This window comes from Cetorhinus maximus, chromosome 2, assembly GCF_964194155.1.
Source record: "Cetorhinus maximus chromosome 2, sCetMax3.hap1.1, whole genome shotgun sequence".
NCBI classification, from domain to species: domain Eukaryota; kingdom Metazoa; phylum Chordata; class Chondrichthyes; order Lamniformes; family Cetorhinidae; genus Cetorhinus; species Cetorhinus maximus.
Window position 1 is genome coordinate 118,546,865 of NC_135880.1, and position 17,749 is coordinate 118,564,613.

The 17,749-nt window shown below is 42.4% G+C and overlaps 1 protein-coding gene across 1 annotated transcript in view; it reads right to left on the minus strand.

The window, feature by feature from the left end:
* The window catches only part of LOC144697119 (A disintegrin and metalloproteinase with thrombospondin motifs 19-like), a 538,939-nt gene that overhangs the window by 14,625 nt on the left and 506,565 nt on the right, over nt 1–17,749 (minus strand). Inside the window, exon 22 of the mRNA XM_078568954.1 lies at nt 1,654–1,831. Coding sequence (XP_078425080.1) covers nt 1,654–1,831 — 178 coding nt within the window. The remainder of the gene's footprint in view (nt 1–1,653; nt 1,832–17,749) is intronic.

Genomic DNA, 17,749 nt, shown 5'->3' on the forward strand with positions numbered 1-17,749 from the left:
GGTTGACAGGGCTGAGTTTGCCATTGTTGTTTCCGGTGCCAAGGTCGATGCCTGGTTTGTTTGCATTCCCCCCCACTAAATGGGTTTTTACAACACTTTGCAACATGGTGGCAATGGTTCCATGATCATCCATATTTTTTATTGATTTCAAATTCCACCATACATGGCGGGATTTGAACCCCTGTGCATTACCCCGGGTCTCTGGATTACTAGTCCAGAGACAATACCACTACGCCATCGTTCCTTCCTGGTCCTGAGCACCAACCTATGGCAGCTGTTGGTAATTGCATGTGTGTTGGCATTGCATGAAAATGGGACTGCTTTCCAGAGGAGGAATGACAACTGTGCATTAAACATGTTTAATTGGACAGAAAATAAAAAAGCTTGTTTAAAATGAGTTAATTATTGCCTAAATTTAGGTCAATAGTGCTTTATCTAAATTTTGAAACAGAAGGTTTATTCCACATTGAGCAAATTAAGTTATTGAGTGAAGCTTGGTTTCTAATTTACTCAATTGCACACAGACATTAGGACCTATGAGCATAAATAACTGGAATGTAAATCTAAATTATCCTTCATGAGCACGCTTCGATCTTTGTCCATTGTGTCAGCACTCATGTCAATAAAGTATGCATTTGACGACGTTATATCTTAAAACTCTATACTATTTTGCAGTCCAAATAGCTATATCTGAGCTCATTATTTGCTTCTAGTATAGAATTGCCTAAAACCACTGAGATTATATCAGAACATATATGGCCTCACATGGTGCAAGAAAAGCATGGCGGCAATATCCACACTAGGACACAGGAGAAAAAATAGTCCTTTTAAATAAAAAAAGGACCGTGTATGTTCAGGAAGCTAGAAAAAAATTAGAGCTGTCTGTTTTGTGAGGTTGACCTTTTGGCTTCACAGCAGATGTAATTTAGCAGAATTTTGGTGATGGCATATTAATGCTGGTTCCAAAGTTTCCCAGGTGACACACCACAATTTAGGAAGTGCCAAATTTTGAGTGTGTGTTTGAAGGGTGGAAGTACACAATACAGCATGGGGCATAAAAGTAAACATTGGACATAATACATGATTCATAAAGGTGAACTTACTCTGAATTAATTCCAATGTCAATTTGAAACTTTTGTGCGAATGATGCTTTTCTCCCTTCCTTTTTAATCTATTAACAAGCAAAGTTTGCTTGCCTACACTACAACAGTGACTACATTTCAAAGTACTTAATTGGCTGTAAAGAAAAGAAGCATCATCAGCGTAAAGTTTTCAACTTGTCACTGAAATAACTCAGAGTAAGTCCACCTTTACCACTCATATATATCACTCTTTGGGACATCCTGAGGCTATGAAAGACCCTGTTAAATATGAAAGTCTTATTTTTCTTTTAAGATGAATGGTATTGTATGTGAGAAAGGAAGATGGGTATTTATTTATCAGCTCTCAAAGATAGCCAAAAGCGGTTTAGACAAAACAAATTACTCTGAAGTGCAGAGATTACCAAATGTAGCACCCCACTTTGCATACAGCAAATTCAGAAATGAAAACTTATCTGAAGAGCTTGTACCATGTCTTTCACTCTGGTTCACAAAATTAAATCCATTAAATTTACTACTGCAATAACTGAATAGTTGGGATTTTGCCACGTACCTAGTCTGGGTGAAGTGATAGTGTTCACATTGACTTTTTCATTGCAGGGTTTTAAGTGACAAGGCCTATAGGCTGCAGGCTTTTCTGATAGGAAACAATCATTTCCATGCCTTCCCGTCACTTTGTGCATACACTGGATTACTCGTGACTGCATCCCTTTCCCGCAGGTAACAGAACACTGTAGATAAAGACACAGATGTAGTTAGAGCATAATTCTTTCAAGGCTTGAATGCTTCTTTTCAGAGTTGATTTATTGTCAGGGGTGCCACTGTTGGAGACCAACGTTTTCACTTTACTTTCTGATGGCAGTGAATATAGATTGAGACTGCTGTAATAACTGTGTTTTGAGAATATGGTTGATCTGAATGATGAACAAAGAACATAATGATTGTTTATATATTTTAAAATGGTGAAAAATGAAATGTCTCCAATATGTCATGCTTATGACACAGATTGACTGTTTGGTTCAGTGGTTTAACCAATGAATGCACCTGGCAGTTGGGTTGAAAGTCTGAGAGTTCCAAATGTTTACATTAAATAGATTTGCACAATCTCAATTCAGTCCTAATGGCCAAGGTCCCAAATGCAAAATGCTTCTAATTTTGTGCTAATTGGTGATTACACTTAGAAGACACAAAATGGCTACTGTTGAAAATGTCAAATTAATGCAGTTAGGGATGCTTTTCTAACATTGCGGCTCAGAGATAATAATGGAGCAATGACAGGAATATTTAATCTGCATCTAACCTTGCTATACTTCACTTGGGAGTGCTGTGAACACAGACACACAGAGACAGAAACACACAGACAATAGTTGGCATTACTTTGTTTACTTAAAATAATTCAATTAAATTTCAGTAACATTTTAATTTTCAATTTGATCATTGGCCCAATGAGTTTTCATGAAGATGTCCTTTATGCTAAATAATGATGTTTAATCCATTAGCTGGAAACCTGAATTGAACTTTTTAAAACAGGCCTTTCTCAGATACAGAGACTAAAAATGACTTGAGATCACAGCCAAAGATAGCTACCACAATTTGCATCACTATACATTCCACATTCCAATTCATTGGAATGGAGACAGTTTGTTTGTAAAACCCATCAAAGACAATGGGCATGATTTTCTGATCCCGACATTGGTGGGCATAGTCGCAGGCAGAACGGGAAAATTTGGAAAGCCATTAAAAATGACGTAGCCCGCCAGTGTCGTGGCCAGAAATTCCTGACCAATGGCTTCTCTTGTCTCATCAGCAATGCAACAATGTAATCATCTGAGATATTCACCTGTTGGAGATGGGCTATTAAGACTAATCATTTGGACAATGGGAATCCTAGCTAAGACAGTTGTCTAGACATGAGCTAATCAAGTTACCCTTGGAATACACAGACAATGACCTTAATTGGAATGCCCACCACTCCCCCCCCACCATCTGGCAGTTGGAGAAGGAAGGTCACATGACAAGCTAATCCTTTGTGCGTTTTAAGCACAGAACTGAGGACATGCAGCTGAGAAGCTGAGAGAGAAGACCCAAGTAGGGGGCCCTCTTGCCTCCCACTCTCTCTCCAAACCACCTGGGAAGCTTCAAGCCCTGTTTGCTGACTGTGACGATCCAGGGACAGTCCTGCTGTGGAGACTCGTTAAAAGAAATTCAGCCTACCACTACCGTCTCCAGAAGAACAACCAAATCAGCCAGCTACACCTTAAAATCGGAAGCATCAGGAACACTGAAGGAAAGTCTGAAGCCAAACTACAGACTTTATATTCTTTTTTATGGACTCTAATTTGGCCAAGCTATCCTTCCCCACTCTGTAATCTTTATTTGTGTGTGCGCGCGCGCACGAAAGTTGGAGCATATTTTATCGTCTTACTTAGATCGGTTTAAGTGTAATAAAGCTAACGTCTTTGTTAAACTCAAGAAAACCTGTCCGATTGGTTCTTTTATGATTACAGCGCATAAACAGTTAATTACTCACTAAATTGGCAAGATTATCCGTAACTTGGAGAGGGATAGGAAAAGAGCCATTCAATCCCTCCTCACCTGGTTGTAAGAGAGTTTATCCATTGAGTTGACAAAACCATACAGATTAGGTTTAATCTCCAATTTGTGTTGGGTTGGTTGAACTCAGCCATGGTAACTGGAAGGATATTCCAAAAACCGAAGAGGACAAATTGCTCAGGTTCCTGCTCATGGTTACTCTCTGGCAAACCCAAGTTTGAGGTTTGAAGTGCAGAAGTAGAGATCTCAGATGAGGACAAGATTGAGCTTTGGCTCTCTATCTCCCCCACGACATGGGAAAATAACTCACTAACATTCACCATCAAACCTCACAAGAACAATGAGATGGCACTCGAGAAGAATTTTATATCAGCAAGGAGTTAAACAGTGGATGTGGAGGGAGGAATAAATGAATACAATGGAATTGTGATAAATGTTTAACTAATTAAAGCATATTCCAAAGTTGATTGCATTTAGTCACATGATACAGAAATCTTGATGCAAGTACAATGTTAATCAAAGCTGAACATTTTCTGATGAATTTAAATACACTACAGTATAGCAATGAGCTTCAGATATTCTGTACCTAATCTTGTTGAGTGAGTTAACTTCAACCTACTTTATCACTATCATTGGCTTCAGTACTCAGGAAGGGATTAACATTGCTGCCTGTGGCACCCTACTGCAAAGCAAGTGTTTGTGAATATGGATGAGGCCAGATTCACACCTGGGTTTCGCTCGATTGCACTGTTTTCTCGGTGCAAATTCGGCAATAAAGGACAAATTAGGTTTCTGTGATTTTTTGTGCTATTTTAAAATAAACACCATGCTAGAAGCTGGCTCTGCCCGCAAAACTGACCATGCCCCAGATTGAATTAACCATCATTACAGAGTTACGCCAATTGTGCTCATTTGTGGTCCTTCAAGAATGATCTAAAAATTAGGCCTTTTTTTGCCGGAAGAATACTAATCAGCATGTTTCAGCTTTTGAATATAAGCTTTTTTCAAAATTACTAAGAAACTGACTACCGTACCCTAATATAGTAAATGGTTCTGTATAGTATTTTAAAGACATTTCCAGGATTTACTCAGAGGTGGTGGACCAGACACGGATTAAAAAGCTTTTTTTGCAATAAACCCAATTTCTGATGTACTATTCCAAGTGCATCAGGTTACCACTCTTGAATATATCAAGGAATATTTTTAAAGCAAAGTTTTAAAAAATGATCTAAAAATTGTCTGATTACACTGGTACATGGTAGATTTTACATTTGGCAAAATGCCAGTTTGTGCAGAAACTTTAGAAAAAAAGCATTTTTCAAAACAAGTGCAATTTTGGGCACAATTTGCAGCCAGATTGCAAATACACTGAAGTGGAAATTCTACCCCCCAGGTATGGAAGGCATTATATTCCAGCATAAACCAGCAGCTTTAGAAGAGAAAGGACAAAAAATGGAGCAAAAATCGAAGGATAAAACTCGCTCTGCTTTGATCAGGAGAATCCTGCTAGACAAAAATAGCTGACAGTTACTTGTTAATATTTTAAAGTTGTAATCCAAGTACACCATTAAAATAGAAACTGTCTCATTGCAGATATTGATAGCGATCAGGTAAATGCTTATTTCAATTCCACTGTATTCACAATCTCAGGTACAAAATTTATTTGCATTTCATACAATTATATATTTTGATTTGGTCCTGGAAGAAATTCAAAAACAGTTTACGGAAAACATCTTCTGGAAAACACTCTCAAATTACAAAACTCTTTTGGGGATTAACAATGAAACAAAGTTGTACTTTCATCAAACCTAAATTGGGTTGTGTAGTGTGCACTTCAGTCAACTGATTATTCACAAATAAATACTGGAAAATGTCATTTGAATTTGGAACAATTAATATTGAGGAAAGTTTTAATATTTTTGCAAAATGGGGAATGTAAGACCAGCTTCACATTTTGTTGTATTTTCCATCTGATTTTTGTCAGAAGTACCAGAGAAAGCTGAATTGTAGAACTAGATTTCTGATGGTGTAGCTCTAACAATTTTGTAGTGGGATGGGATTAATTGCTTTTATTTGTAATAAAGCTGTTTAGATCATATGGCAGAATCGTCCCAGATGTGCACTAAAACGGTGTTTTACTCGCTGGCTGCAATGGCGGGTTTACGCACCGTATTGTCCACTTCCACATTAATTACACAGTCACAGGAAACACATCTTGCTGGTGGGCAGCTTCTGAATTGCCCGCCACGCCATTACCTCACCATTTCTTCACTCCAGGTTTCATATCTAAACTGCAGACGAGAACACAGTTCTCAATGCTTGCAGCCCAGGACCTTTCCAGTGAAAACCAAGAAGAGTTCAGTGACCCATAACTGAAATGCATTTTAGAGGCCCGCCATGATGTCTTCCACCTCCGCTCTGGCCGCAGGAGGTCCAGCAATGTCACCACTCCAGCTTGGGAGGTGGTGGCACTGGTGGTCAGTGCCAATGCTGCACAGAAAAGGTTGGCCATCCAGTGCAAAAAGAGCCAGGGTAAGGCAACCATCTCATCACTCTAAATTCACACACTCACAAGCCCATCACACATTCATTGGCATCTCACTCACTTCCTGCTCAATGGACATCACCATTCACTCTCTCGCACACACCCTCACATCTCCATCTGGCTCGTCTTCTCTGGAGTCTGCATCCTCAGCCCTCACCATCTTGAGGCCACTAGCAAAGATCAACATACACCTCGGGATACCTCCCTTCCCCAGTACAGCCTCTTCCCTTGCCTGAGGCCACTTCACCCCATTCCCAAGCAAACCCTAGCCCTGCAGCCGTTGAAAAACCACCCCCACCTTATGGCTGGTCTGGTAGGTACAGACCTGGCCTTGAGCTCCCCCTACAGGTGATGTGATGCTGCCTGTGAAGCCTGGTGCTGATGGCCATGAGTGCTGCCCGAAGCAAGGTAGGCAAACAAACCTCGAAGTACCGAGTTAAGTGTAACTCGCCGGTGCAGGTCGCTTATGTTCAGTTGTGAAACACATCGGCATGATGATCCAGCGTGGGCGGATGATTCTGGCAAGCAGGACTTATAATGAGATGCTAAAGTATTGAAATTAGATTCTCAATGTGCGGTGGTGGAAAACGTGGCCCGCCATTGATGGGTGGAGCGGAAAATCGCAAACTGGTTTCACGGCAGCGTAAAACCGATTTTGGCCTTCTCGCCATATTGTCTGCCCATGCCCGCCTTGACACCTGCCACCAAAGGGACTGGACAATTCCGCCCACAGTCTGGTCATTTAGATGGACCAGTCCTGTGCCCTCCACATGAGCAGATAGTTGAGAATACATTTTCTCATCCTGTTTCCATTGGCCTTTAATCCTTTCCATTCATCTAATCTTGAATGTTGACATCATTTCTGTCTTGACCGTTAAACCCAGAAGTGAATTTTGCATCTTCATAACCCTATAATTTCTCCTGTCCTCTGTTCTAAAGCTCTTACATCAGAATTGGTATTTCTGAGCCATTTAAACTCCAGCCAACTCTTTAAACTTTTCATATAGATCCTTCTGTGAGTCATCTTAAATGTGAATAATTCTATAATCTTTGCGTTACACTGTACTGTTCTGACATTAATTTACTCTTCTGACACTATGAACATAGAATCGCTAATTGCATTTTTTTTTGACATGGGATGAAGATGTCACTGTCAAGGCCAGCATTTATTGCCCATACCTAATTGCCCTTGAGAAGATGATGGTGAGACACTTTCTTGAATTGTTGCAGTCCATCTGGTGTAAGCACACCCACATGCTATTATGGTGATTCAGGATTTTAATTCAGCGATAGTGAAGGATCGGCGATATAGTTCCAAGTCAGAATGGCATGTGGCTTGGAGGGGAACTTGCGTTCCCATGCACCTGCTGTCCTTGTCCTGCTAGGTAGTCGAGGTTGCAGATTTTCGCGAATCTATTGAAGGAGGCATATGGTACACACTGCTGTCACTATGTGCCAGTGGTGGAGGGAGTGACAGTTTAAGGGGTGCTGATCAAGCAGCAGCTTTGTCCAGGATGGGGTAGAGCTTCTTGAATGTTTTTGGGAGCTGCACTCATTCAGGCAAGTGGAGAGTATTCCATCATACTCCTGACTTGTGCTTTGTTGATGTGGAAAGACTTTGGAGAATCAGGAGGTGAGTTACTCACTGCAAAATTCCTAGTCTGTGGCCTGCTGTTGTAGCCACAGTATTTATATGGCTGTTCCAATTCAGTTTCTGGTCAAAGGCAACCCCCAGGTAGGTTGATAGTGGGGAACTCAGCAATGGTAATGCCTTTGAATGTCAAGGGGAGAGGGTTAGGTTCTCTCTTGTTGGAGATGGTTATTGTCTGGCAATTGTGTGGTGTGAATATTACTTGCCACTTATCAGTCCAGGTCTTGCTGCATATCTGATGAATCACAAATGGCACTGAACACTGTGCAGTGTCATGACCACGGGTCATAGACCTGAATCACTTATGGACATATTGAACTTTTAAGTAAGACCTATGTTTTTTTAAAAAGGACCTACAACCAAAAACTGGCTGAGACTGTAAGCTAACCACTTGCTGGAAAATTCCTATGTGGATTACTTGACCAACTGCTCCAGAGAGAATGGAATGTCGCACCTAAAAAGGTGCTTCAGACAGAAGCACGTCAAAGGAAATAACGCAATGCAAACTGAACTGTAATCTCCTGTGGTTGCGGAGATAATGAAGGCTGATTATCATCTCAGCAGAAACCACTTCCTATGTGCTATATCCCAGACTTTGGATATGATGTGAGTTGAAAAGAAAGCAAGTCTGGGCAAAAGACACATTTGTTTTTTTTTCCCTTCCAGAATTACACAAGAAAAGGGGTTAAAAAGCCAATTGCAACCTTAGTTCTGTGTGCTTGTTTTGGTGTTCTGTTCTGTTTTGGTGTGCTACTGTGTGCTGTGAAGGTCACAGCTGAAGAACATCAGCTAGGCATCCCTGCACTGGCAAGTAAAAAGTCCTTTCTCTTTGATTGCTGGAAGCAAGTCACAAGTCAGCAAAGCCACAGTCAAAAAGGAAACAGGACAACTCCTTTCAGCTAACCTGCAGAACCAGGAATCTCCAAATCCACTGCTCAACTGCCAAAGTCAGCTCTACAGGAGTCATCCAGTTTAATGGCCGCAACGTTTCACCATCTACTCATCACAGACAAGCTAAAAGACTGATTCGTATACCTTTTTTCAACCTTTATTTCTGGTCTCACTTCTCATTTCTAATCTGTGTATGTATGTATGTTGTGCTTTCATTATTTTTTTCTCGAGTTTTAGTAACTAATAAACACTTTTTTTTACTTGAAAAAGTCTGGTTAAATTGGCTCCTTTCAAGACATAAATACATTTGGGCTGGGAAAAGGTATCCACGAGGGAAGGGATCCCTTTTAAATTAACCTTGTTGTGATCAACCGAGGGGGTTGAATAAAGAAGAGGAGCCGATTCATCCCTCCTCACCCAGGAACAATTTGGGGTACCTCACCCTGGGACTGGTCGTAACAATAATCATCAGTGAACATCCCCGCTTCTGATCTTATGATGGAGGGAAGGTCATTGATGAAGCAGCTAAAGATGGTTGGGCCTAGGACACCGCCCTTCAGTGATGTCCTGAGGTTGAGATAATAAGCCTCAAACAACCACAACCACCTTTCTTCGTGCTAGATGAGACTCCCAGCAGTGGAGAGTTTTCTCCCATTCCCATTGACTTCAATTTTGCTAGGTCTCCTAGATTCTACCTCAGTAAAATGCTGTCTTGTTGTCAAAGGCAGTTTTGGATTCAGCTTTTTTGTCCATGTTTGGACCAAGGTTATAATGAGGTCAGGAGCCAAGTGGCTTCATGGAGTTTGGAGTCAATGTTGAGAACTGTTTAACACTGTGTCACCCATCACCTCTGGTGGGTCCGTCCTGCTGACAGAACCAGGAATGGTGATGGAGAAGTCTGGGACATTGTCTTTAAGGTATGATCCAGTTGGTAAGACTTTGTCAGGCTGTTTCTTGACTAATCTGAGGGACAGCTCTCCCAATTCTGGCACAAGTCCTTCAATGTTAGTAAGGATGACTTAATAAGCTCAACTGGGCAGGGTGTGCCAATGTCATTTCTGGTGCCAAGGGCAATGCAGGTGGTCCAACTGGATTAATTTTTTTTTTACTTTTCTATAGTGGTTTGGTACAAATGAGTGGCTTGCTAGGCCATTTCAGAAAGCAGTTAAGAGTCAACTACATTGCTGTGAGTCTGGGTCACATGTAGTCTAGACCAGGTAAGGATGGCAAATATCCTTCCCTGAAGGATATTGGTTATAAGAGTGCTTAGAATGCAATGGGCAAACCCTAAATTTTGGAACGTTTAGTTGTATCAATGATATAAGTGCAGCAACTTCAGGAACTTTAATGGTGAGCCAGATGGCAAGATATCATTGTGCAGCTTTTGAAAGAATGGCACATCTTGATCAGCAACTTCTGAATTTCCATGTTGATTGCATATGTGCGGTCACTGGAGGTTACTCTCCAATTTGCCCATACATAACTTGTTAATTTTCCCATTATTTTTACAGCAAAATCCCACCTTTGGAGACTGGTGACCAAAATGTTGGTCAAACAGATAGATTTTAAACAGCATCTTAAAGGAGGAGAGGGCGGTGGAGAGGCAAAGAGGTTTAGGAAGGGAATTCCAGAGCCTAGGGCCTTAGGCACAGAAAAAACAATGCACTTAAGCTCTGTTGCAAAAACAATACATATTAGAAGTGAAATAAATGGCAAAGAGACATAGAGTGTAACAAATCGGTAAGGAACAGAACCAGGATCTAGATCCAGGCAAAAGGAGACTGTGCGGTATATGTATTAATAAAGGCTTGCATTTACATAATATCTCTCATGAGCTCAGGATGTTGTAATGCATTAAACAGCCAATGAAGTACTTTTGAAGTGTAGTTACTGTTATAATGTCGGAAACCTAGCAGTCAATTATTGCACAGTATATTCCCATAACCAGCAATGTGATAATGATTAGGTAATCTGTTTTTGTGATGTTGATTGAGGGATAAATATTGGCCAGCACACCAAGGATAACTCCCCTGCTCTTCTTCGAAATAGTGCCATGGGATCTTTTACATCCATCCGAGCAGGCAGATGGAGCCTCGGTTTAACGTCTCATCCAAAAGGTGACACCTTCTATGGTGCAATAACTCATTACTGCACTAGAGTGTCAGCCAATGAGGTACTTTTGAAGTGAAGTCACTGCTGCAATATAGAAAACACAGTAGCTATTTTGTGCACAGTAATGTTCCACCAGCAGCATTGAAATAAATGAACAGATCATCTGTTTTAGATACTGGTTGAGGGATAATTGCTGGCTAGGATACCAGCAGAACGACCCTGCTCTTTTTCAAATAATGGCATGGGATCTTTACTTGAGTTGTTAACTGGGGGCTCGTTTTAACGTGTCCATTAAAAGATAACACTTGCGAAAGAGTCGCACTCTCTCAGCACGACAGTGAAGTGCCGGCCTAGATTAGGTGCTCTAGTCTCTGGAGTGGGGAATTGTTCCCATGACCTTCAGAATCAGAGGTGAAAGTGCTACCAATTGGGCCAAGGCTGACACCTTGGATGAGCTGCACAAGTATCTTGTGTGCAAGATAATTTTCCTTGAAAATTAAGGTTGGTTTACATTGTTTGGTTTATGTTCAACATGCCATTAGCAAGACAGTTGAGATATAATGAAACTCTATATATAGTGATTTTTCTTAAAAGTCAAATCACCTTAAAATTGCAATATCTAATCTAATATCCACTTTTTTCTAACATTTGTTAATCTATTCTTGGAGAGGCAGGAATGGTTGGAGTTGTTAAACCGAGTAGTCTGTTAACATTTTCTGTACAGCACTTCTTCGTCTTGTTTTTGATGCTAAATTAGCAAAGTTAACACACATAATTGCTTGATTATTAGGCTTACAACTGCAGTTTAAAACTTTGAACTCACCAACATTTGGCCCCCCATTTGTTATGATACCTTAACAGGCATTGATTTGTACAACCACACCCTGACCTCCACCTTTGATGCTCTTATACCCAGCAAAACATTCATTATCTGCCATTGTGGTTATTTTTCTTGTTATGGCAACGATTTACAACTGCACTTCCAAACTCCCAACAGCCTGGTCTTCTACTCAGTATGATACTTCTGTAACACTCCCGCACCTTCACCTTTCATGCCCTTGTACCCAACAAAATCTTTACTCTCTCCTATCTTGGTCCTTCTTGCTGGTAAGTGGCTTAGCCATCCATCCCAGATCTGACTGGACTATTTCAAGTGCTATCGAGCCTCACTCTCTTCTGACACAATTGCCTACCATTCTACGATCATTCTGGCAAGCAAAGATAATCCTCATCTTCATTGCTTCATTCCCAACTATATCCACAAATTCCTCTCCTGTACCAGTTCCACCCTCAACTGCGAATATCAAGTGCAAGGTACTGATGGATTTCTTATCACAAAGATAAAGACTATTTATTCAGCTTCTGTTGCTAGTACTCCCTTTGCTGAGTAAGGCAAACCTCTCCACCTGCAATACATCTTCCTCTGAATCCTTGTCTCTCTCTCTCTCTCTCTCTCTCAAGTTTCTTGCACGTCTCATCAATGTCCTCTCCAAGCTCATCTCATTCACAGACCAACTTCCTGCTCCCTTGAACCCAATCCCATTAAACTGTTGACCACCCCCCAACTTACCCACCTGGCCTCCATGCTTGAGGGACAGACCCCTTCCATTTAAAAATTGCCATAATCACATTCCTTTTGAAACTTGTCAGTTTCGACATGGTAAATTGGCAGTATTAATGCAAAGCTACTTACAAAGATCATGGCCTCATTTTAAACCAATTACTGAAAAAGTGTTTTATTTGGGTAGCCCAAGGGTTTTTTTTTAGGTGCAAGGGAACTAATAAGAACCTTCTAAAAGCTTTTTTAAAAAAATACTAAGGAACTGATTACTGTACACCAATGTAACTAGTGAAGCAATCTTCTCTTGTATAAAATCGGTCGACTCAGGTAGATTAAAATGCTATTTTTACTGATAAACCCAATTTTTAGGTGTTTTAGTAAAACTACACTAAGTTACCATTTGTACGTACATCAGGAAATATCTAGTGATGTCTTTTTTAAATTACATTCTAAAATGCTGCCCATTGCCGCTGATTCACGGCAGATTTTACATTCAGAGATACGGGAATGAGTCTGCACAGAAAAGTAAGGAGAAAAAAACTTCTTAAAACGAGCACAATTTTGAGTGCAATTTGTGTCCTGATTGCTCATGCTTAAAGCTTAACTTAACTTGGCAACTCAAGTTACAATTGTTGTAAATCAACATTGCAAAATGCAGAAAGTAGTGCCCTATGTCTCAGTAAGAATTTCAAAAATGCCTTTACTGCCACATATAAGATGGTTCGGTCTAGATCTGCTTTTGAATAAATTTTCTTCCCTCTACTCCCCATCTCTCCTGGAGCCACTGATTTTGCTCGGATACAATTCCAGTGGGTGCCGGCACCCCTTTGACAGACTATTTAATTGTGGGGGATGTTAGGGAGATAGGATCGCAGCTCAGTCTGATCCTGTCCTCATTTATAGTCTACACATTCACACTTATTCAGCTGGGTTTCTTAAAGCAATTTGATCTCAAAATGCAAAGTCAATGGAGATAAAAATCAAGAGGTGTAAAAGTTTGACCTGTTTTGCATTTGTGCACAAAGTCAAAATGACCCCCAAGGATTTGGAGTGAAGTAGTGCAGTCCAATGGCACGTCTTTAAAAATAAATGATATGATTCTGACGGCAGAAACTTCTTTCAGACACAAGTACTACATGTAATTCTTTTGGCAAAAGTACATTTCTGGACATAGCACATTATCCATAAGGCAACAGCTGTGGAAAAGAGGGTACTGAGCTGAGAGCATTGCTCCAGCTGGCCCCAGTGACTGTGAAGGGCTTCCTGACAGCTAAGAATTGTCATCATAACATCCTTTGGGTCAGAAAGCATGCAAGAATGGAAAATGTGCAATCCAAAGGGCTGCTTGGCCAAAGTGTAATGAGACGCCAGTATCTTCCCCAAAGAATGAGATAATGTACTGACCAGAACAACTGGTTTAGTTGCAAAAAGCTTGTAATACATCTCTGCAACATCCAAAAGCTGAAAGATATTCTCATGTGAGCATTACATGATTCACCAGTCCTAAGCAGTGTTTCAAAAAAAGATAGTTGGGGAGATGAAGGCAGCAGTTCAAAACTTTTTGATAGAGAACTACGGTATGCTGATGAGACTGAAGTAACAATATTTATAATATGCTAGTTGATTCTCCGGATGTTGCACATGGAAGTCATGATCAAGTATAGTCTTCAGGTGATGCAGCGTTAGGGGGTGGGGGATATGTGGAACAAGACACAGGCATAATTTAGTCTCCATTTTAAAGTCGTACATTGTGTTCCTGTTTCAGTATTTCCATTATAAATTTCAATGTCCACATTTATAATAGAAAGAGCCAAAGTGAACGTGTTAAGCTGTAATCTATATGCTCCAGTCTGCAGTGATGCTGCAGGGCCTCTACTGGGGGAAGATATAAATGCAGGATAATAGATTTACGTAGGCAATTTCCATTATAAATGTGGAAACAAAAGGCAGTAATTTTTGGGAGAGCTCCCTAATTGACCACTGTAACTAAAACTCAAAGGAATGTAAGCAGCTGTTTATGCCACTTCTTGGAGGTTTTCGCTGATCCTCGACCAAAGTCACGGCAGGGATTGTACCCCAAGATATAAAACGGAGAGAACTGGCAGGAAGTATACGCAGAGGGAAGATTTTAAATATATTATATATTAGTATCTATACATACTAGCAGACATTTTAAAGTGTTTCATACAGAACAAATTATTTTGTAAATTAGGAGGCTCCTCTAAACAAACATGGCAGTCATTCTGCAGTAGTATGTCACACAGCAAGCAATGAAATAAAGACGAGTTCATCAATTTGCAGTGTTAGTTGCAAGAGGGAGATTAGCTTCAACACCAGGGGGAGCTCCTGGCTTTCTTCTCTTAGAGATGTGGGATGTTTAACAGCCACCTAATCAGGTAGGCAGAAGGGCGGAGTTTCCTGTGCCCGCTAGCGTTGGACATGCTCGACAGCATGAGTGGATAATATGGCGAGAAGGCCAGATATCGCATCGTGAAACATGTTTGCAATCGTCTGCTCAGCCTGTCGATGATGGGCCGTGTTTCCCACCATCGGATGTCAGGAACCTCATCTGCATATCATTATAAGGCCAGCCTGCCAAATCATCACTCCACGCTGGATCATCCACACATATTGGCGTGCAGCATATATAAGGCGTGTACTTGGTGGGCTGCACTTTGAGGAGGACTTGGAGGTGAGTGCACAGTAACATCAAGTGCTCTGGTGCTTTTCACCCCTCGGGCATAAATTGCAAACTAATGAGCATTTTAGTGGACTGCAGAACAATTGGATGGCTGGGCATGTTATACAATCTCCTTGCCAAAGTTGGCCATGGAGCAGTCACTGGTGGAGGCGCTCACAGCCCCTTGCAATGTCATCATCCCAGTTTGGACCAGTCTCCCCCATGGTGCAAGCTAACAGTGCAGCCTTGCAGTGCGGGTTAGGAGAATGCCTGCACCTAAGCTGAGAGCACAGCATGCAGTCCAGTGGACAAAGCTGTCGCTAATCGGTCAGTTGGAGTGGGGCGGAGGCGGTTGGGGTTTTGGGCAGCCATGCAACGCACTAAACTCTGGACATCCAAGTGGTGGCCAGCACTCTCTGGGATGCATTAAGGGGCCTTCAGACTTAACCAAGAGAGGTTCTTAGTATACCCAAGTTACCCCATGAGTCTCGCTTTTTCATCCTACAGGAGGAACATATCAGGACCATGAAGCCAGGTAAATTAGCTCTATACCTCATGGCATACAGAGAGTGGAGACGGTGGGGCCTGGCTGTGCAGAGAGAGGAGCAGCATCCCCAGGAAGAGAGGGTGGCTGGGGCTCCCACACATGCTGCTGAACAGCACAGTGAGCCATCATCGGTCGGCGCCTAGCTAGATCCAGGGTCTATAGACACCGCCTTTCATTCCTGCAGATGACCGAGAACCAGTGTCGCTGAAGACTGTGCATGTCTAGGGAACTGGTCGGTCACACCTGCCAGGATTTGGTGCAAGTGGGACATGGAGGGCATCCACTGCCAGTGGCCGTATAAGTGACCACGGCGTTTAATTTTTACGCCAGTGGCTCCTTTCAGGGCTCCACAGGTGACCTCTGTGGGATATCACAAGCCTCCACCCACACATGCATCCATGAGGTCACGGATACCATCCTCGCGAGGACACACAACTTTGTGCATTTCACCTGGGGCCAAGAGAGGCAGGACGCAAGAGTGATTGGATTTGCCCAGATCTTGGGTTTCCCACAGGTGCAGGGTTTGGTTGACTGCACTCACATGGCGCTCAGATCTCCGTTGCAACACGCGGTCAACTATGTCAACCGCAAGGGCTTCCATTCACTGAATGTGCAGCTGGTGTGCGCCTAACTGAAATGCATCCTGCAGGTCTACACACCATTCCCAGGGAATGTCCACGACTCCTACATTCTCAATCGGTCACAGATCCCTGATGTCTTCCAGGGTGCACAGAGGCTGCAGGGTTGGCTCCTAGGGGACAAGGGCTACCTGCAGAGGATGTGACTGATGACACACGTGCGGTGGCCTCAGACTGCAGCAGAGCGAAGGTGTAACGAGGCTCATGTTGCAGCTTGCAACATAGTGGAGCAAACCATTGGGATGCTGAAAATGAGGTTCTGATGCCTGGACTGGTCTGGTGGAGCCCTGCAATACAGTCCACAAAGGCTGTCACGAATCGTCGTCATCTGCTGAGCCCTTTACAACTTGGTGTTGAAACAGGGAGAGGAGCTGGTTGAGGAGGAGATGCAGGAGCTGGTGGCCTCTTCCGATGTGAAGGATGTTGACAGTGAAGAGGGTGAGGAGGTCCTCAATGATGACGGTGAGGCACTTGCACTGGCCAGACAAGGTAGGTACACTCAGGAGGCCCTCATAGTTGCTAGATTTGTGGAGGGTAATGACGACATGCAGTGAAGAGGCGCCATGGATCCTCACATTGCATCTGTGAACGTTTGACTCCAGTCTGGCTTATGGCAGCGCACACATTCTCTGTGATAATGCTCCTGTCATTGAGACGCAGTGGAGGCATGAGAAGTCGCTCAATTGCAGGAGAATGATGATGATATGCAGTGAGGACACTCCATAGATCATCAAATAGCCTCTGTGAATGTCTGACTCGTGTCTGGCCGATGGCAGCTCGCTTGTGCTCTGTGATCAGGGTCATATCATGGAGGCACAGCCATGAAACTTTGAATGCACCTGATCCTTTGTCCGCCTTCAGCATCTGAGCCCTTCAGGAGCACAGTGTCACTGGTCACAGATGCTGAAGAGATAGGGGACAGCCCCACTTTAAAGGTGCTGAGAGCACACAGAGAGAATGAGAGAACTCTGTGAAGCCTGCTCACGACATTCTGGCAGCAATGACAAGCAGCATCAAGGTGCAGGCATCAGTAATGCGTCCAGGGAGTGTGAGGCTGGATCATCACTTTGGTCTGAAGGCAGCACAAAGCACCGGGAAGAGGCCCTGGACTGAGACACCTGCCTTTATCTTGTGCAGAAAGGTTTCGCATCTGAGTGACAAGAACACTGCTCATCAGAACAAGGAGCCATAGGCAGGGAGACATTCTTGGGAGGTTATTTACAATAGTGAACATTATGTACAAGTGATTAACATCTGTACCCTGGCTGTGCAAGAGGTGTCAGCTGTGGCTCAGTTCATAGCACCCTCGCCTTTGAATCAGAAGGTTGTGGGTTCATGTCCCACTCCCGGAAAACCAAGAACTGTGAATGTACTCGAAAGAGTTACATGCGATCTGTTGATAACTCGAAAGAGTTACATCTTCTTAACCTTTCTAACCCTGCCACTACATTTTAGTGCTCCCCGGACATCC